Source organism: Sparus aurata, chromosome 7, assembly GCF_900880675.1.
Source record: "Sparus aurata chromosome 7, fSpaAur1.1, whole genome shotgun sequence".
NCBI classification, from domain to species: Eukaryota; Metazoa; Chordata; class Actinopteri; order Spariformes; family Sparidae; genus Sparus; species Sparus aurata.
This window is the reverse complement of record NC_044193.1, coordinates 14390388-14411918: the sequence shown is the minus strand read 5'-3', so window position 1 is coordinate 14411918 and position 21531 is coordinate 14390388. Positions and strand designations below refer to the sequence as shown.

General features: G+C 41.2%; 1 protein-coding gene across 1 annotated transcript in view; it reads right to left on the bottom strand.

Moving 5' to 3' along the window:
• Window positions 1-21531, bottom strand: part of LOC115585039 (metabotropic glutamate receptor 7-like) — a 75181-nt gene that overhangs the window by 17861 nt on the left and 35789 nt on the right. Inside the window, exons 3-7 of the mRNA XM_030423066.1 lie at window positions 15822-15957; window positions 15030-15184; window positions 11637-11774; window positions 9544-9744; window positions 2195-2334 (exon numbers count right to left, since the gene is read on the bottom strand). Coding sequence (XP_030278926.1) covers window positions 2195-2334; window positions 9544-9744; window positions 11637-11774; window positions 15030-15184; window positions 15822-15957 — 770 coding nt within the window. The remainder of the gene's footprint in view (window positions 1-2194; window positions 2335-9543; window positions 9745-11636; window positions 11775-15029; window positions 15185-15821; window positions 15958-21531) is intronic.

Here is a 21531-nt window from a genome sequence, read left to right as displayed (position 1 = left end):
AAATGTATTGTTGCTCTTCACTGCTCATCTCAATGTATAAATATCCAGTTGGTAGAAATATCACCATATACAGTGTGAGTGCAGCTACGGACACAAACAGCAGAGCTTCACCTTTGCAGCACATGTGCGCGCGCACACACATCCACACCTACAGTGTGTTGTTTGTGTTGTGTGTACCTGTATGACAAATGTGTTGTTTCTGTGGTGTCTGGACCGATTATCATCTGCCATTTATCTGGGGGCATGAAGGTGCCATTTGTTATTTGGACAATGAATGGTGCTCTCTGGAAAACCTCCCGATTACACACAGTGAGGAAACACTAATGAGACCAACAGCTCTGTTGCCATGGAGACAAGAAGCAAGATTTTTGACACCTTGGACACATACCATAGTTTTCATTTTGTTTTCTGCTTTGGTTGTTAATTTTACACATAATTTGAGCTTTGGTGAGCTGGAACAGCGTTATATTGTACTTCTCTGTCGATGATCGCAATGCACATCCCAATGCTCGGTTTAGGTTAACCTTTAAATGAAACTGCTCTTTATGTGTTACTGAACAAAATAGCAATTGCATTGGAATATAACTGCACTGTAACAGCATTTGGTTTGTAATCACACTAAAACAGAATGAAACACAAATCCCCAGCAACAGACTTTGTTGCACCTGTGCTATCAAATCCACTGGGATGAGTTTAATTCTTGTGATCCAGAGAGCCATTATGCAAATGTTAACTCATCTGTATGTAAATATCATGTTTTGTTTTTTTTTGTAATCTGAGTTACAGAAAAAAACCTAGAAATCTCAGCTCAGGTTTCATGCTATCACGCAGCATGCGCAATTTCAAACTATGTTTGCCTTGAAATGAAATCAGTCTCTTTATTGTCCACATGAATCACCCAAGCCCATTCTTGCGTTGTGACAGCGAGATCTATCACTGTGGCTACAAACCAACACCTTGCTCTTAAAAAAAGCAGCTCGGCAGCTGTCCCCACCTCTACATCAAACACTCACATTAGATGGTATTTTTCTGTATGTGGATTAAAGTTATCTAAATGAAGAATCCATGTTCTCATCCCATGGGTTCTTCTATCTTTTGCATATGCAAAAAAAAAAAAACAACAACATTTTTGCACATTTTAGTTTCCTGCAAATCAACCAGAGCTTTCATATTATTCATCTTGCAACCGTGGGTGCACCTTGAATTACATCTGACAAAAATTGTGATCATAGATTTAGAGTTTCATCGTGTACACTAAAACCCGCAGGAAAGCTACAAAGCACCCAGAGCAACATGGGAGGTGTGTATTTAGGTGTCAGTTTCCGACAACATCAACATCTTCCGCAGCTCTTCGGCTGCCAAATACTGAACATATACGGTCTGACACTTGGGTTAAAAACATGTTCTTCCTCTTCCTCCCACTCTCTTTCACCATCAGCCCTCCAACCTATGCAGTGGGAGGAGAGCCATCTCCAACAACGGAGAAACGTCGTTGTCTTACTTATCTTACTCCTTTTAAGTCTTGAACTCTCAGAGCTCTTGCTGGTGTTTTTAATCCTGCCTCGACATCCTTTTACAGGTGGAAACACTTCAAACTTCTTTTTTAATAGCATATGAATTGTGACAGACTAAAATTATTGCATTTCAGCCCCCCTTTACACGCTGGTTTTTAAAAAATCCTCTGTCAGCTTAATTGCACGTTTTCTTCAAGCAAGCCGTTGGGACATTTGATAACCTTTGATAAACCATGTTTCAATTATGGATAGAAATAATTGTCTTATTAAATGAAATCTAAAAGTCTCTGGGACTTACATTTGTAGGCAACTCATTGACCGACTGCGTGTGTGTGAACGGGTTCCTCGAAGAAAATATTAAACTTGAACAATTGCGAACATTCACCTTCTGAGTGAAAGATTAGCACTTCCTTTTCTTGCTAAATTGCACAAACAGAATCATTTTTTGCATCTAAAGTACATCAATTATACAGAAAGTAAAACACATCTGCACCTGAGCTCTCTCTGTATTTGAGATGCAAATAATGTGCACCCCCGAGTTGCATAAGAGATTTAAATCTTTGAAAACACAAGAAGTATTCATGCTCATAAATGTTAAGCATCCCTCAGTCTAGACACCCTGTTTTGATGCGAGCATTTAAACATTTGACATTCTGTGTCTGTATTCTGTATTGTCATACCCTGAGCTGAAGGGTCTCCACCCACTGTCCTACCGCCTTGTACTCTGGGGTGGAGGAGTTGGTCATCTGGAACTGGAACAGGTCATAGCGTCCTGGAGCATCGCCATTCTTGTTAAACACAACAGAGGTGCCGGCACTGCCTGTACAGAGCGAGACAGAGAGGGAGAGAAAATGTAGCAAAAGGACAGCAGGGTAGAAAAATGTTAGACGCTGCTGTGACAAGGTACAGCATCCCTTCTAACAAGAGAAAAATATGTTCTCCCCTAACCTCTTGCCACGTACTGTGCGGTGGCCCACATGGACAAAAGCACAGCAGCTTGTTTGTAAAAAACCTCCAAACACAATGACCTATATCTTGAACCTTAATGATAATCATGGCAGAGGGGCATGCTCCTAACTGACATGAATAGCACTTCCTCACCTGCTTCCTATGCATCACTGCAGCTGCACACTGGCCCCTGAAGGAATGTATTTTAACATGCAAAACATAATCAGCTATGTGGACTCTGAGCTGTGCTCTAATATTAGAAATTCACAGCGATTCTCGAATGCACGCCTCCTCGGTAGAGCATCTCCGTCATTCAGTGGACAACAACGGGAGATATAGGGAGGAGACACAGGTCAGCCAAATCATCATACGGTCCCCATCTGCTCTCAGTGTGCAGCAGCCTGCCTCAAGCAGAGCCCTGAAGAGTTCACTAATTAGTTCAGAGAGGACTGCAGACACCTGAAACGTTAGGTATGAGAAAAAGAGTTGTTTAAATATGTATTTGTCAGAGCTCTTGAGCCTGTCAATTGTGTTTACACCATTATATGTTGTGGATGTGCGCTCAGTTATCTGGGCCTGATGGCTGCAAAGTGTCTGCAAGGCAGTGTGTTAATGCAGATGTCAGTCAACATCAGATCTCCTGCGCAGCAGTGAATGCTGAATGGCATTAATGGGAGAATCGGTTGTCCTTTATTTTATACATGAGGTCTGCATTGTTGATGAGGTCATTTTTGTCATCCCACAATGCTGGAAGAGAATGAGAAACTGCTGCATTACACGTCCATTCACCTTGGCACCGCATACAGTGGCTCACGAGCACGAGTGGAGATACCATTTTTGAAATGGGACGGGGGGAGTCTGATGACACTTGGCATGGGAATTAAGTACCTTAATAGCTCTGGCTATAAAAAGTGTACGGAAAGGACCAGCAGCATATGTCCAAAACACTTTTGGGAACATGTTGTCTTTTGTATCTAGAACAGAGCTTGTGGCTTTTGGATGGAAGGCCGTTGCACCCTTTCCTTAGTTTTCAGCCAGAAGGGAATTTCATCTCCCTCCAGTTTTTTTTTTTCCAAGGACATTTGTCATTGAACATTCTACAAAAGTTTCAGGCTGAAATACTCTTGTAAAACAAGAAAGGCAGAGGGAGCAGGAGAAAAAGCCCATTTCAGGCGACAGACTAGGGGGCCATTTTCATAAAATACTGTAGACAAGCACCCAAATTTTCCTTTTTGACTTTGCGACACTGCTGTGCAGTACAAATGTCAGCTCATAAGACTTTAAGTAGCAATTTCCATGTTGATGCTGAGCCACAAATCCCTCACTATATGCTGTTATGCAAAGCGATGGCACATATATTCCACATTAACCGTACAGAAATGGCACCACTAGACTCATCTGACCCATCGCTCTGTTCCATTTTAAAAGTGGAACACTAATTCGTAGGTATCCATGTGTGTCGGCAGAGAAAATGAAGCAGGAGGGGTGTTGGGATTCTATTCAAGCGTGCTTGTGAAGCCTGTAGTGAAAACTGTCTTTATATGAAAACCAAACCAGAACTCGGTGGGTGGCAGTTGCCGTCCTGTCACTTCTGCTTCCTCCAAACAGACAGTAGACTTGTTGACACAGTGTATAAAGATGTTGACAAGGTATTGACTCCTGTGAGCGAATGCTGTGACGGGGTTACCATTCTTTCTCCACGCCCCGGCAAAAAACATCCGCAAATAAACAAACACTCAGAGTCATTCAGCAAAGCGACATGACTGATTGGGCACTTGGCGCTCTTCAGCTTTAGAGCAAATAATTAAGTGGCATATCTGTGTGCGCAGATAAAAAGGCATTCGAAATTCCTTTATATTTTCTATTGACTGATATTTTCAGGGGAACAAAATGGTCTGTGTAGACTCCTTAGCGAGAGCACTGTCTAAGATGAAAGATTTATGCATTTGCATGTGGCTCTGAACTAAGACATGACAAAAGTGCACTGCTGCTGAGCTGTGCCGAGCAGTGTGGGTGGACTGGGGATCCACTGCTGTGTTTCTCTCGCATCATTATTCTCTCCTTTTTTATTTTTTTTTTCCCACTGCCTCTCACTCTTCAGCTCTGTGACTCCGGCGCAGTGGGGAGATCAACAAAGGAGGCTTACACTCCTTCGCTCTCAAACATACATTAGCAGTGGCACATACACAGGATAATGTGCGTGGCTGCGGTCTAAATGCAATAAGGGGCAGTGAGATATGCCTGAGCCACAGCACAACATCCTTTGCCTGCCGGTAGTGAGGTTTGAGAGTATAATAGCAAGACAAGGCGAGGTAGAGGAGATGGAGCAGGTAAGGATCGTATTTTTGGCTCAGGTGAAATGAACCTATTTCTCTGCTGCTGCCTCACTGAAGTGAATGTTTTTCGGCAGCTGCGAAAAGCCATCTCAAACCCAGACGGTCATAGAGATTGGACAGCAGATTCTCAATCCCATGAAAGAGTCTACACTCACTTAAGGTCTCCTTCGAATCTCAGAACTGCTCAGGAAATTGCATATATTCTGCTTCTTTAGTTCTACCTTAAAATCCCAGGGCTTCTCGCCTGCTGGAACTCTGCACTGCTGCCATAGCGACAGAGTTATAGAAAGACACGAAGCTCTTTAGCCTTTAGATCACTGACTGAAGTCTGTTTTCACACATTTTTGTATAAGGAATTTGTTTATTCGCCCTGTTGAACATGATTAATGTGTTGCTTGCACCAATCAACAACACACAAAATGTGCATAGGGACTAACTTTGAATGGATCAGTACGATTTTACAGTATTCATCGGTGTAATTTATGGTCTGTTTAAGGATAATCAGCGCATCCCGACAGACCAAAGCCAACACCGACTTTATCATTAATCGTCCATGTTTGATTCATAGCCTAATAACCTCCACTGTTAAAACATATCATCATCGTCAAACTAGTACACTTTTGGCACTGGAATGGCACTCAGTAGAGTGCACGCCTCCACAAGGCCAAGCAGTTTCCTTTAATTCCATCAAGCCTAATCCAATATCAAATCAATCTGCAACAAATTGTACTCACTTATAGATATCAGCCACTTAAATATGCCGGATTTTCCAACACGAATGTTGAAAAGAAAACCTGCACCAAAAATTAATGGAGTCTACTCCGAGCTGAAAAACATGTTCCATCAAAGTTTAGTGGAAATCTGTTCAGTAGATTTTGTGTAATTCTGTGGACAAATGAACAGACGAGTGAAAACATACATTGCAACGGTTGTAAAAACATATTCCCTCAATATTACGACTGTAGTTCATTTTGAACTGATACCGCACAGCCGATGTATTTGTAATCCCCAGTTGAAAATAGTCCCAAACAAATGAGCTATTGGCTCCTGTTTGAGTTAGGTTTGCTGAAAACTATAGTCCTTTACTGTTTTAGAAAATTACTGAGCCTCTTTAAAAGACTGCATTTTGACCTGTTTCAAAACATCCCCCTGTTCAGTGGGAGGTAATGGGCTTAGGGAAGCTACAGATGGTGGTAGGAGAGTCAGAATGTATCGGCAATAACAAAAATATAGATATATCCTCAGCCTTGCTGGAAATTTTAGAGGCCGGTTCCAGACCTCTGAATCACTGCCCACATCTTTGGTTTTTCAAATAGGTCGGTGTCGTTGGCTGGAAACTGACCAAGCCAGTCATAGCTTAGTTGGCAGGATTTCTAATGGGGAATGGAGTCATCTTAGTTTGCTGGAGTCAGACAAACAGCTATGCCCATGAAAAAGTGACTGAAATAATGGCCACAGTACAAGCACGGATGGAATTAATGCGGCTGTACAGCTGTCGTAAGTAGGAGTCAGTAACTCTTAACGTTGTTATTTAACTTCTGCACTGCTCAGAGGGCAAAAAGAAAAACATTTGCAGATTGTTGTTTTGGGTGTGCCGGGTGGAGGACGGAGACATTGCTACTATCGCTGTTCAGTGTTGACCCGAGAGTCGGGTGCAGAGCAATCCCTACAGGAGGAGTAAACACCTGTCGTCAAAAAGGATTCTGTTTCGATCTGGAGGAGAGAGCTCAGAGATTATTTACGACTTCCTCAGTTAAAAAGTAGATTTATCTTCAGTCCTGTTTATCAACCAGACGGCAGCAGAGTTCCATGGAGATGACCTCCATTGCCGGGTCTTTATATCCTGTAGTGTTGACTGCTGACTGGAGCTGGAGGGGAAATGTACTTTTTCTCCATCAACTTTCTTGTGAGTGCTGAATTCACTGAGAATTGACCTAAATTTAAATACAAAGACACACACAGCCTCGATGGGTGCAGTTGCCCGCTTACGTTAGCTTGCGGCTAGTATACAGTAAAGTTATCTTGATGTTTGGGGAGAATAAACAAGAATGATCCTGCAGTCAAACAGGCTTTGCTCGTTGTGAACAGAATATTAAACAACCTCCATCGCTGATGAAAGTCGATCTGACATGTCAGACCTTCTGTCATGAAGCTGACATGACTCTAGAGAGTATATAGGTTATAACATACTATAAAATTGGGTATTTATAGTCCATAGTTTTGAGTTTATTGTAGAACTGAGACCACATCGACAGAAGGGCGGGATTGAAAGATAAAAGCGCAATCACACATCTGTCTAATCTTGTCAGAGCCGTGGTTGAGGCCAAAAACGTCTAACTGCACAAACCTCACTCAGCTCAAGGATCAATGAGTCAGGCCGACTAACTTATATATTCAACTAAACAACCCCTTCCCCCTACACTCTCTCTGCTACAACGCAATGGAGAAGGGGGATTGCATCTCCTTCTCAAGTCACCTACTGCATCTATCCCAGTAAAGTACATTTAAATAAATAAACACACCCAACGGAGAGTTATTTTAATGCATCAGAAAATGACAATGAGCCAGGTCCACCCCTGAAGGTAGGCCACTTTTGTGAGCAGTTTACGCTGATCCTTTACTTTTAACGGCTGAATCTTATCTAGAACATTTTGTGAAGACACACTGTACTTCAGAGGAGCCTGTAATGATCAGAGGCTGACATACATGCCGCCACATTTGTAATGACAAGGGCCTCTCTTGTTCTAAGCTCATCTCCCATTTGGCTCTCTTCCTCCACTCACTTTCCAGGGCAGTTGTCATTAATAGCTATTTCCATTAATTGTTAAGTATCTTCCACATCACTTTTCTGCACGGGACTGAATAATGTAGAGGTTCAAGTATGGGCAGACTCATAATATATCACTTTGGCTTAAAATATTTCACAGATCCAGAAAGTGTTGTGACGCTTTAAGCTACGAATGAAACTGAATGTAGATTTCAAAATTGTAGCCAGTGCACAAACTGCATGTGATGAATAAAACACAGCAGTACCCACAGTATCAGCTTCTTGCCTACTTTTTAGTATGAACCTAAGATGACTCTGGCTCCTACGTCCTACTACAATTGTGTTTATCAGATTAAGTTTTAAATTCTTCACACATATGTTATATACACTCATGTATCACATATGTTGTCATTGTGGTCTTTGGTCCACTCTGTACATGTCGCATCTACTGCACGTCTGTCCGTCCCAGGAGAAAATAAACCCTCGTCTGTGGCTCTCCTTTGTTTTCTTTCTTTACCTGCTACAAGGTTTTTTTTTTTCCTTACTTGAATTTAGGGTCAATCACAGATGCACAATATACACATTGTTAAGCTCACTGAGTCAATGTGATTGTAATTCTGGGCTATACACAAAAGAATGACTTCACTTGAAATTGACTGCAAATTAGACTAAAGTACTTGAGTATAAAGTAGTGGTTCAGTAGTAGTTAGGGTTACACAAAGACTGAATGGTAAATGGCATTTATCTACCGACTGCTGAAAACGCATTACAACACTTGTCACATTTACACACACACTCTTACATTGATGGCAGCCGCTACCATGCAAGGTGCTGACCTGCTAATCAGGAGCGATACAGTGCTTCCTATCCAAAGCACCGCACGACATTTCTCTGCTCAGCCATTCTCTCTCCCTCACACACACAGTCAAACACATACATCAACTGGTGAATAGCCATCGGGAGCAATTTGGGGTTCAGTATCTTGCCCAAGGATACTTTGACGTAAGCCAGGGAATCCAGGGATAAAGTCACTGACTTTCAGATTAGTGGCGACCTGCTCTACATCCTGAGCCACAGTTGCGAGACAGCCCTTATCACTAGCTCTCCTGATGTTTAATGAGCTCACACCAGACACTCAAGCATGTCAGAGTTCGCTATATTTTGAGCTTAATGCCAACATTAATATGCTATAGTTAGCTCGCTAAGATGTGATTATTTGGGGCAATCTTTGCGTAGAGCTTGATGAGAAGATTGATGCCACTCTCTCATGCCTGTGGAGAAAATCATTTACTGGCACCAGGAAACAGTAAGTTTAGCTCACCATACAAGCTACAAACACCTAAACTTACTTGGTCCAATAATTAAAATATCTGCCAGCAACTCTCAAGCTAATTAACACATTGCGTTTTGTTTGTTCAATCTTCACGAAAATGACAATTTACCATTTTACTGTACAGGAGGTTATGTCCTTAACTACGTCTCGAATGCCAAGAATGACCTCAGTACATAACCCTTTTGTAAAAACCACTCCAACTCCTTTTCACACAAAATATAACATGTTACTCAGTGAGCTTTCAAGGTGAGCCACGCTTCTTCAAGTGTTTCCCCCTGTTTTCAGTTTTTATGATAAGCTAAGCTAACCAGCTGCTCGCTGTAGCTTCATATGCAACACACACAAGAGTGGTATCGATCTTCTCATCTAACTCCCAGCAGGAAAACCAATATATTTTCCCAGAATGTAGAATTTTAACTTTAACTAATGTAGTCAGAATCCGAAATTAACTAAATCACTGAGAGAAATTAGATTTTTTTTCCCCCTCATGTTTATAGGTGGTTCCTTCATAAGTTCATGGATGTTGTATTGCTCTTATCGAGAATCTCCACAATACGTTTTGAAACACAGATTTTCAAAACTCTGCCTAAAGTGATAACATAACTCATTTAACTATACTTATCAACAACACATCCTGTCACTTACCGTTGAAGCTGGTGTTGCGTATGTACTTGAGCAGCGTCTTTCCTTCGGCAGTCTCCATTTGTGGACAAACGCCAGGATGATCGGGACATAAGTCCCTCTGCATGTTGTGGAGAGCATGGGCCATGGCGTACACGGCGTCAATCACAAACTGCACTTTCCCTTCCTGCTCGTACTTGGAGTCGATCCCGATGCGCTCCTGGCCTGAGGGGAAGAGAAGGAAGAGGAAGAGATTTACGGCCAAATGCACCATAAACTATAAGACATTACATCCTCTCAGTGCTGCCTATCATCCCCGGCTTCATTTTTATTCCTCCGTTTACTATTCGCTGCCAGTTAGTTTAGTTTGGATTTTGAGGGAATTACACCCAAAGGTACAATGTGGCACAGGAAATAAGAAGACACATTTAGTTCCCACGTGGAAAATATCAAGCTGAGCTGTGAGACAACGTGTTTGTGTCAAATAGAGCAGACTCAGATTGAATTACTGCGGTGCATTTTAGAGTAATAGGCTGCAAAGAAAGGACCTCACTTGTCCCATCTTTAAGGTGATGAAGATTACCGTGAACTTTAGTAACATACTCTTCTACCGTGGCTTTCTGCTCTTTTATATCCTCTTCCCACTATACTGCCCTTTCACTGCTTTCACTGGGCTGCAGTAAAGGTTTTGCCTCACGCTGTTGATGACACTGCCTGAATGCGTAATGTACAACCTCTGCCGGGTTTTTTGTTTTTGTTCAAATTTGAATGAGCTATTTTCCGAAATGTGGCACTTCCCGGAGTGAATGGAAATTAAAACAGCAAAAATCCTAGTATTATTTTAATAATAATCATCATCATCATCGTGATCACCATAATTATCATTGTGATTTTAATATTTCAAGCTACCAGTAAACAAAGAAGCATCAGTGAGGAAATAACAGAGAATCCAAGAAGACAATTTTCCCCTCAGTGATGGCTATTCATGGTTCACGTGGAGGTCTCAGCGGAGGAGCGCATGGTGTTAATAGGAAACATACAGAATGTGGGAGACTTGCATAAACTGAAGGAGGTCAAAAGCAATCTGCGCTGGCATTTCAGCCCATTTCTCAGAACTTAACATACATTTACAGCACACATGTAACCTTTTTACCTGCCTTTCAGTGCTCACCATATGGTGCTAAACGGACAGTCTTTGAATTCAAAAGCCTCCCGTTTGTATTTAACATTCATAAATATCAGCTCAGCTTGTGTTATAAAAGACAGAAAAAAAAAAGAACATAAAGGCAGTGGTGCAGCCTTTGCCAGTTGAATCGCCGAGAGGATAAAAGACATTTACAGTCGTTTTATAGAGTGTTTGTGGGGCTCACGGAGTGGACGAGCATCTTCTGTCTTTGATACACGATAAAAGACGGCAAACAGGAGATTATAAAGGAAAAGAAATCCTTTAGCAAACAGTAATTTGTGTCACGCTGCCATTACCTTCATTACGTATGCAAGCAAGATTAATACAGCATCCCACATCAGAGGCATCATCCTTGCAGATAATACATGCAGTGCAATGCCTGTCACACCGTTGGCAGTCAAGAGTTTAGGTAATACGAACATGCATCACTGTTAGCAACCACGCTATCATCAGTGTTACCGCAGAAATGCAAATAAGGAACGGGGGCATAAGCAGTATTCACTTAGCTGTCTGTCATTTTCCCAACCTAAATAAAGTCTACTCTGCCTCTGCTCAGTTAGTACACACTGCACGACTGTGCTGAGCTGTCAAGGTGACTGGGTTAAGGGGGAAAAGAGGGAATATGGGATTGAAGAGTTACAGGACATTAGCCACAGGAGCAGACAGTCTGTAACTGTAGCATGACTAAGAACGTGGTGCATTATTATTCTAATAATAAACTCTGCCTGTCCTGCACCCGCTGGGTAGAAACACCTGGTGTTAGACTTTCTGGCTGTGCTGCAGACATGAGGGCTTGAATTAAATCCCCAATAGCCTATCTGCAGCTTCTAATGTGAGCAAAGGGTTCAGTTCACATTGATTTGAAAATATGCACCGTCTATTAGTGTAAAACAAAAGGGTCCCCACTTTGTTCTGGTCTGAAATTGTGTACCTGTGCATTTGCGGCTGGTGTCCTCTCTCTTCGAGGCACTGAGGAGCCTGCAGTCAAAGTTTTCCTCCCAGAACTCTGCAAACCACACGTTCCTGCGATTGTTCTCCAGGGTGAGCGCAGTAAAGTATTCATCAAACCCTGGGAATAGAGGAAAGAGGAGAATGGCTCAGTTCCGGACCAATTACCAACCAATTCAAACCTGGAGGAAATGAAGCGAAACTTCTGTAGCAGTGATGTGGTGGAGGTGGAGGTGGTGTGGCGGAGGTGGCCGCTAGGTGTTGGAAGCGCACCAGCAAGCACTACTTCATCAAAATTTGACCACGGTGGTTCCTCTTCCTCTCAAACCCCGTGGTACTTTAATCACTTCTTTCATCCAGGAAATTACATTAATTAAAAAACAGGATGCATAATAAATAACGATGGGATGTAAGTGGTGCCGCAGCTTGGCGCCTGAGGCTGCGAGGTCTGGTAGGTGCTGAACAGGTTTTCTTCACTTCATAAAATCCATTACAATAGAGATGATTGAAAGCATGATGTATTAGCTCGACGTTAATTTCGACAGGGGCTTAGGTGTCTGTGTGAAGCAGTGGTTCTAGGAGAGTGGCAACAAACGGAAAAAGAAAAAGCCTGCGTGCCGAATTTGTTCTTTTGTTTGTGCAACTTTCCCACCCAATGTGGGTCAGGAAACTGAGCTGGGACAAAACTCCACTGCAAAATTCATTACGCAGTGTTTTTTTTTTTTTTTTTTTACCATTTGTTACAGAAAGACACTTTTAAAAAAGTCTGCGTCCGTCTGTGTCTCCACACTCTCTGTTATCCAGTCATATCAGCTGAGCCGTGGGTAGAGGTGATAATGGCTAATCAGAGCTGTGTGACTCAGCTGCTTTTTCTTTTCAAAAGACCATCAATGATGCATGGAGGATTAATGATATTCTCACAGTCTCCGGAGTGTACATTCGTCCTGGCCAAACCCTCCCTAATTAAGGAAAGCTTCATAAAACTCCGACTCTCAGATTTCCTCGATTGTGATGATGAGCGGCTATTAGGATTGTGACACTGGATGGAACGTAATAGATGGTATACGCAGAGAATATTCTATTTCTGCTGTGAATTTGTAAATGTCTTTCCGGGCACTAGAAATCCCTCGTTAGCCTCCCTTTTGTGTTGTGGGTGGATTTATTTAAACTCGAGTTTTCGAGAGAAATCCACCCCTAAGCACTTAAAAAACAACTCAAAATGGTATTTCTTTTTGGAGTGTAATTACAGAAAATGTTAAAACGATGAAAAAAACTCCAATGCTTAATAATAAAAATTTAATTAAAGCGTTCTCTCAGACATATAATTCTGTGTCCCTTTCAACAATGGTACAGCAGAGACCAGAAATAACAATTTCTCCACAGACAGCAGGCAGAGAATTGGTATTCTCAGCCTAAACAAGGAAAGACACTCTGATGACTATATCTGCGCTGAGTGCAAAAGGTGACACAGTTTACATCTAAAGCAGCCAATTTGTCCACACTGACTCTAGTCTGGTCATGTGTAACCCAAGGCCAAACGCGACAAGGTCACACTTGTTCTCTGAGGAGTAAAGTCATTCTGAGAAAGGTAGAAAATTGCCGGCTGGAGTAGAAATAGATGAGGCAGGTGGAAATGTGGGTACATGAAAAAGTAAGATGGGAATATGCCATCATAAAATATCACATTAAATGCATTCATTGTCACTGATGTTTGTTCATTACCTCGACCAAGGAGGTCAGATTCATCCTTGTCCATTTGTTGGTTGAATTGTCAGCTGGGTTACATAAAAACTACTGAACAGATTTCCACTAAACTTGGATGGAAGATGGGTCGCAGCGCAGGACAGACCCCATTAACCTTTGGTGTGGATCAGGATAAAGAGACACATCCAGGATTTTTTCTCATTTTCTTTAACACTAAAAGACAGGGTTTTTTCCCTCAGGGAATAATGCATGGTCTTGATGAAAAGAATCTATGACGTATGAGTGAGTACAATTTGAAGCAGATGGAAATAAAAATCCAGATCTGGCCACCACTCAGAATGTCTTAATTGAAACTGGATTAAGCTTGACTGAATTAAAGGGGACTGTTGGCCTTGGTGAAGGTATGTGCTCTAATTCTAATTTGTTTGTTGGTTTGTTGGCAGGATTTCACAAAAGCCATGGAACAGATTTTCATGTAACTTGGATGGAGGTTGCGCCTCAGCCCAGAATAGACCTGCTTAACGTTTGGCGCTGATCCAGATACAGGGAGGAATCCATACAGTTTTGTTTCAATTCCTTAACATTGCAAGTTTTTCAACATTTTCATTAAGTTCTCAGGGAATAATGCCTGATGAAAAGAATCAGGTGGAGGTGGAGGTGGAAAGTATTTACAAATACTTTGTTACTGTACTTCAGTTATCTGTATTTATCCTACTTTTACTCCCTACATTTTAACACAATATCTGTACTCCTTAGATCAGAGGAGTAACAGGCATTTTTATTCAATGCATTAGAGGGGAATCTTCAATTATTTTCAACGCTTTACCTACCACAAATGTCAGTATTCGACATCCTGGGAATGAGACTCAACAATCAACTATCCTCCCAGTGCGTTTATTAACAGCTCGGACAAATCCCACTGATTTTACTGTTTAATAGTCTTTGAATCATATTGATATGACTTCAGGTTCAGTTATTAGCACAGAAATGGCTTGTAGAAATGTCCTTCAGAGGGATATTTATTACTTTTATACTTTGAGTACATTTTAGAGCCTATGCAACTAGAAATTGAATCAGTACTTCTACTTTTACAAGTCTTTTTTTTTTTTACACAAGTATCTGTACTTCTACTTCAGGAAAGAATGTGCGACTTCTGCTGGTATCTATGAGTGAGTACAGAAGGGGACAGTTTGCCGTTTGCAGAGGTTTCATAATATATAAATATATTTTCAATATTTTAGGCTTCTGTACATTGTACAGACAGTGCACGTTTGAGTCAATTATGTATGTTAATACTAAAAAGAAAGAGAAAAGTTTTACCAGTTTTGAATTATTAAATACTGCTAAATCACTTATTTATATGATTTAATCTTAATGCTTCAGATAAATGAATCTTTATATCATCATTCTCTTTAAGGTACTTAACTGTTTTCTAAGGTGTCAATTGTGACCAAAAAATTGTCTATTTATTTATTGATGTTTCGGGTTTTTTTGTAGTCTGCAATGATCACACACACAAACACGCAAACACACTTTTAGTAAAAAAAACAAAAAACTTATAAAAAGCAATTACACCAAAAAAAAAAACAGCAGAGTAGAATACAATACGGTAACACAGCATGTGGTGAAGCGTGCAGAGTGCATCTGTTTGTGTGTACCGGTGTGTGCGTACCTTCAATGGAGGAGCGTTTGGGCAGTATGGTGACTGCCCCCACTGCTACATCTTCGAGCTGGTGGATCGGGCTGCTCTTGGCCCCCCAGCTGTCAGATCCAATCCACAGGAAATGGCCTACCTGATTGGCCCTCTTGGTTGCATTGAGAACTCCCCTGCAAGGACATTCATGTGTGAATTTGGAGAGAACACGGGAGGTGTGTGCAATCTAATATCTATTACACAGAGGCACAGCTAGCTTTAAGCGTTTCTTTTGGACATTACAGCTCATGGTCAAGTATTGTTCTCCGGTTTATCTCATTAAAGGTGAGAGGCAACCGCAGAGAAACTATAGATATTGTGTTTCAACTGGTACATGTTTTGTGTTATTTTTATCTTTTGTTCGACGATAACAGCCCCGTTTTCTCACTCATATACTTTTTTTTCCTTTACATTTCACTCATATACTTTTTTTTCCTTTACATTTCACTCATACGTCCACCTTTGTATTATTCATTCTGAATTTACAGGCACTAAATGTTTTATTCTGTGTTTCTTCGCAACAGTTCCCTAGGGCCACTGTAAATGAAACAATACCTCTGTTGTTTTTGTTCTGATCTGTATCCCCGCTTCTCCTCTGAGGCCTGCTTGTATTTGTGTTTTTTGGAGGTATGTTTGTGTAGTACACATGGTAAATCTGTGCCTCGAGCTTGTCTTCAGGAGCTGCTACTCAGAGATTAAAGACCTCAACATGGCATGCCATCAGCGTGCTTGAGCAACATGGTTGAAACCAGAATGCGAAGCGCTCCTCACCGTATGTCTTCCTCACTGGCGAAGATGATGACTGCCCGTGAGTGCTGCGTTTCCAGCAGCTGTTGGATGGCTTTGTCATAATCCTCCAGCTTGGGGTTGTGGGGAATCTTCAAAGACTGGGCGATGCAGATTCCACCTTTTTAATGGGAAAGGAGTAAGAAACGATCAGGCCTCTGGGTTGATCTGACACGTTCACTCACGCGTATACAAAGATATATGCACGTACACAAAAGCCTCGGGTCACAATAGCTGCTTTTCTTCCAATGGAAATGGAAAACACATGTACACAATAGCAGGTCTTTGATGATGCTGTCATGTGCGCTACAGTGTCTAAATGATAGTCTTACAGTGTATACATTTACATTTTGGCAATGATCTGAAAACCACAGCAGCGTGCAATATAACACTCAGACTGCGCCCTCCGACTGAACACCAGAATCATTCCGCAGAGTGGGAGAGTTATGAACAGATCGGCAGTAACAGATTCAATGGTCCACTTCAACAGGGACATAAAGCTACAGATTTCACATTATGGATTCCAGAAAATCCAACAGCGTGCCATCGACTTTTCATTTAAAGTCATTATCAAACATCTCTTGTTGGACCCAGAACCAATCAGATAGTACAGCCGGCGATAACAAACAAAGAGGATATTAATACTGACAATAAATCATTCTCAGACAGGTCACTGCTAATGAGTTTGTACACGATGAAGGGGACTGATTGCTTCCGTGCTTTACTAAATACTTGCTAGACATTTGGCACAGTATATTATTACAATTGGCTTTTAGCAGTTTCCCAGGTATTGTTGTGTTCAGGGTTACATTCAACAGCTCATTATCGGGTAGAGGAGCTAAATTATATCTTGCAAAAAAGAATAATAGAGTTTTGCTTCACTCTGGTGTGGTAATGATAGGTGTGGAGGACAAGCTAACCTCTGAGCCACTTTGGATAAACAGATGATATGATCACCTGTGCAATAGAACATCTTCACTACTGTAGGCCTAGACTTGAGGCAGTAGCCCGTGTCAACAGCAAAGCTCTACCCAAACCAATTAAAATTTCTCCCACTCAAGCGTTTTAATAGCCTACCCAATAACCTTTCAGTTCAAGTTTCCCTGAGTAGACGGAGAAATGGAGGGAAAAAGAATCTCCTAATTGCCAGTCTCCTCAGGCTCATTACTTTGATATAAACAGCTTTTAGCTGGCAGATCACACATCTCCAGTCGCGGTTTACTGTGGCATTTCTAAAGGCAGAAGATAGCGAAATGACAACTGCTGAACCTCCTCTAAACCATCCATTTTTCAAGTATCAGCAGGCAGAATTAGAAATGTTTCATAATGCTAGAAAACATCCTGGATGAGCCAAAAAGACCTCTGGGATGGCTGCTGTTATCCTCCCTAAGTGGACTAAACATAAAAATGGAGATCCCACAAATGGCCTATCTGTTGCTTAAGGGTTTGTGGTATCCTGTTAAAATGAAACGTGCTCGCTGTCATTTGTGCAGAACAGCCAGCATTGTAGGTCTCCTAGGGACGACACTAAAGCTTCAGTTTCAGCACAGATTTTGGTTGATTTCATCCAGAAAGCCTCTGGTACGACACACTTTAAGGTTTCTGTTTCTAGGAAACACTAGCACTGTATAATATATGATTCTGGCGTATTAGCAGCATGTTTCAGTTCCAGGTATCACACAGATTAATTCTAGAAAGGGAAAAAAAAAAGGGAAAAACTTTTTTTGTTGAGAATTTAAATCTCATGAAAATGCATTAACTCAACTATGGAAAAAAACAAAAACTGCAGGCTTGTGTGAAGAGTTATATTATGGACAGAGATATATTATAGGTCACAACAGTCGATAATACAGAGACCACAGGAACCACTGATGAAGATAAGAAGCATTTGGAGCAGATCCCATCTTAAGAGAGAGAGAAAGAGCACCAGAACTGAGCACGCTGCAGTTTTAAGACTGCTCTACAGGCTGTGGACCAGCAGCTAAATTATTGAATGCCCGCAGAATACCTCATCTGTCTTCAGTCAGGTGGTCAGTCAGTCAGTTTGTCAGGGAGGCAGGTATGATGGAAATGTAAGTATTGTATCTGTGCTTCCAGAGTGCTGCGTTGTGGGTTGGACCGCCCTCACCTGTCACTAGAAGGCACCGTGTGGACTTGAAAGAGTCCTTGACTCAGACAGTGGGTTTATAGAAGAGCTGCATGTCTGTCTTGGCTATAGATATTTGATGTGAAGAAGATGAATGTCAGGCTCTGAGAAAAGAGAGTGTTTCACTCCAGTTCATTGAAGTCTTATCCAAGAAATGGGATTGTATAGAACTACAGCTCTGGCTGCCACTTAAGTCACCATTATGCTTGATCACAACTGCTTTGTCAAATGGTGGAACAGCACTGAAAACCCACCACCACCTATCTGATAGAGGCAATTTAAATGGGAACAACTAAGTGCAACACTGTGAAAGCCTTTCGGGAGAGGCTATCAGAAAATGTGCTCCATTATCCTCATGTTTAAACGATTCTGAATAGCAAGACACTCTTCTTGCCTTCCAATGTGGTCGGTAGGGTTGGGCTTATGACAAATGTTTCAAACCAGGATGTTATTAAGCCATATACCGAACCAGTAGTACCACACATCACCACTTGGTGTTGTATGTGACTCGCTCTGGAGCCTGTCTACAATCCATCAGGACAACTGTGACACATTGTGTTTTTTAATCCTCACAACCATTCAAATAACTTTTCTTTTTGTAGTTTAAGATCAACAACATAAAACAAGACTTTAGCCTAGATCACATTAAGAAAAGATGGCAAAGCTATATTTCAAGCGTTAATGTTACCCTTGCAACTCAATGAGTAGAGAGCCTTCTCAAGAAATTAAGAGTTTCTGTACAGTTGATTGGCATAGAACATATTCACACAGTGGCCACTTTCCCATGTTGTCAAGCTAAACAAACAAATTGTTGTCATTTTACAGCATCCAGATTGATCAGTAACTGAAAAGATGATGGACAGTGAAAATCTGGAGGGGCATCGTGCCACATTTCAGGGTAAAAGAACATTTTTGATAACCCACTTGTTCCTGCTGGAGCTAAAATTGGCGTATAACCACTTCCAAATGAGCATGACCATTTGACAGCATTGCACAATATGACAGCAGAGGCAAATTAATTCTGAAGTATCAATGCTCATCCTTAGCAGGCATCTCTTGCCAGTCTCCTCATGCCACACAAAACACTCACTGTTGAAGCGCTCAGAACACTCTTTTGTGTTGGATGTAATCTGTATGAGCGTTACACAGAAAGATGTGATCCGCTGAATGTCACTTAACTCTACTGACTAAAGCAGAACATTTCTGAGGTCTGGTGAAGAAATGGCAAGACAGCTAACACATATAGGTTATCAAATATGTTGTTTTACCTTGAAATATGGCCCTACATGCTTACAGAATTTCACTATATTATGTCTTGACAGATGGTGATCAATCAGAAGGCACTGAAATGGTAACGGTTTTTCAGATTCCTTATATTTATGACTTTTAACCTAGAACACTGCAGTAAGACTTTATATCCCCTGAATAACTGCATTTGAGCTTTCGACCTTGAGTGTGACCAGAGGAAGATGGGCACTGTTTGGATATGTTCTATAGGGCTTGTGTTTGCATTAACAGCGTTAAAGTAAAGTAACTGGAACGGATCAAAATGAGCTTTCATGCTTAAGTATTGTAGTGTGTAACATTTAATCACTCAGGATCAATTCATTACTGAGGTTGTTAGCAGCCTTGTGTGCACAATTTCAACTCTGTTACATTACATCATAAAACAAGGTTAGCATTAGGCTAATCCGCTACCTCCTGCTAAGCATCAAATTAACACTGGACCTGACTGGGAAAACCATGTCGTACAAAAAAGGTGTTTTGACTCCTGACAGTCAGGAGCGTGAAAAGGAAACGTCTTGAATATAAATACTAAAAGTGGAAATATTTGCTCACATTGGAAAATGTGCCAGTGTGTGACACTGAAAGTTTAAGCTGCACTTAATTCATTTAACCTCTAATCCTACAACATAATATCAAACCTATATGCACCGTGAACCCCCTACCCCCTGCCCCACATTTGATTAATATATCAAAGACAGCTTAATGATCATGATGGCCAAATTCATCAGGCTCTTGGAAGTTCCCTGCTTATCTGTCTGAGTGCCATAGGTCATGCACTGCATTAACTGCTTCAATTATTCATCTTCTATGCCCTCGATTCTGAAAATGCACTCCAGGGTGAGGAATCCTACTTCCCCATCTTGCTTAGTAAAATACAAATCCTTTTAAATTAGAGGCTCTTGATGGATTCGACCCCCAAACCGAAACCTCCAGGGGATCCATAATGCTGCAATTATATTTATCACCTCAGCAGTCACAAGGCAGACCTGCTCTCCCTAGAGTCTCCACACATGAACATGTGGGCGCACATCAAAATGGGCTGACATGCAGCTGACATTTATATTGTACTTTTGTGTGCCCTTCCTTATACTCTGTGTCTTTCAATGTCAAAATGCCATGAGCAAGTAACATGGAAGATTTTACAGTGTTTGCAGATATATCAGGCTTCCTCCCCCAATCCTCTCCTACTGCTGAATATGAGTGCTATGTTTTACTGGTACATTTATTTCCCCCCCTCACAGTGTCAGACTGAATCCAAGAACGCATTGTGTTGGCAACTCGCTGCAATCAATTCCACAGTGATACTTTGTGGGTGGTTTTCCTCAAATGCGAGCCTTTTTATCAAATGGGAAAACTGAACTCCATCGCTCTGGCCTGAGTCCAGACAGACACAGAAAAATACAAACAAGATTAATCTCTGCCAGCTTCACCTGGAGCCAGGATGAAGGTGCACAATGGAGCAGTGCCTAAACAGGCGAGAGAGAAAGCAGAGCAACAAATTGCAATATATCTGTGTGTGTGTGTGTATATATATATATATATATATATATATATATATATATATATATATATATATATATAGATAGATATAGATATAGATATAGATATGGATATAGAGATAGATATAGATCTATGTATGTATATATAGATATAGATGTATGTATGTATGTATATATGTGTGTGTGTGTGTGTGTGAGTGTGTGTAGAAGAAAAAGAGAAGAGATCAATACAGGCTGGCCATCACTCCAGTCTCAGCTTGGGGTAATGGGCAGCCATATTGCATTAGTCCGCTAGATGGTTCTCCTTGAAGTGGTGAAGTGAGAATCCTCGTAATGCATCTGACATTTCACTGCAACCAAACAGAGCAGCCATAGAAAAAAAAACAAAAAAAAAACAAGTCATGGCCTCGAGGATCAACTTGCATCGAGACTAAAACATCCACCAAACAATGTAGTTGTCGTTCCACAGCTTAGCAATTTCTTAAAAAGGATGTGTGTTTAATACATCTTACGGTATTTTCCAAATATTCTCTATTTCTATATTCAGTAAGATGTTTGCTTTTTATGCCGTGTTCAAATGTATTCCAGGCAGTTCTGCTGCAGAACTACTGCCTTTGAATGAGACCTGTGAATATACAGTTATGCTATTACATAAATAATGTGTTTATTAAAGATAAGATGCCTTGGGTACGGGAGGCTTTCCTTCAGAGGAAATAATTCCCATTTGTATACAAATACAGAATATTGCGAAGTGACTGCAGCT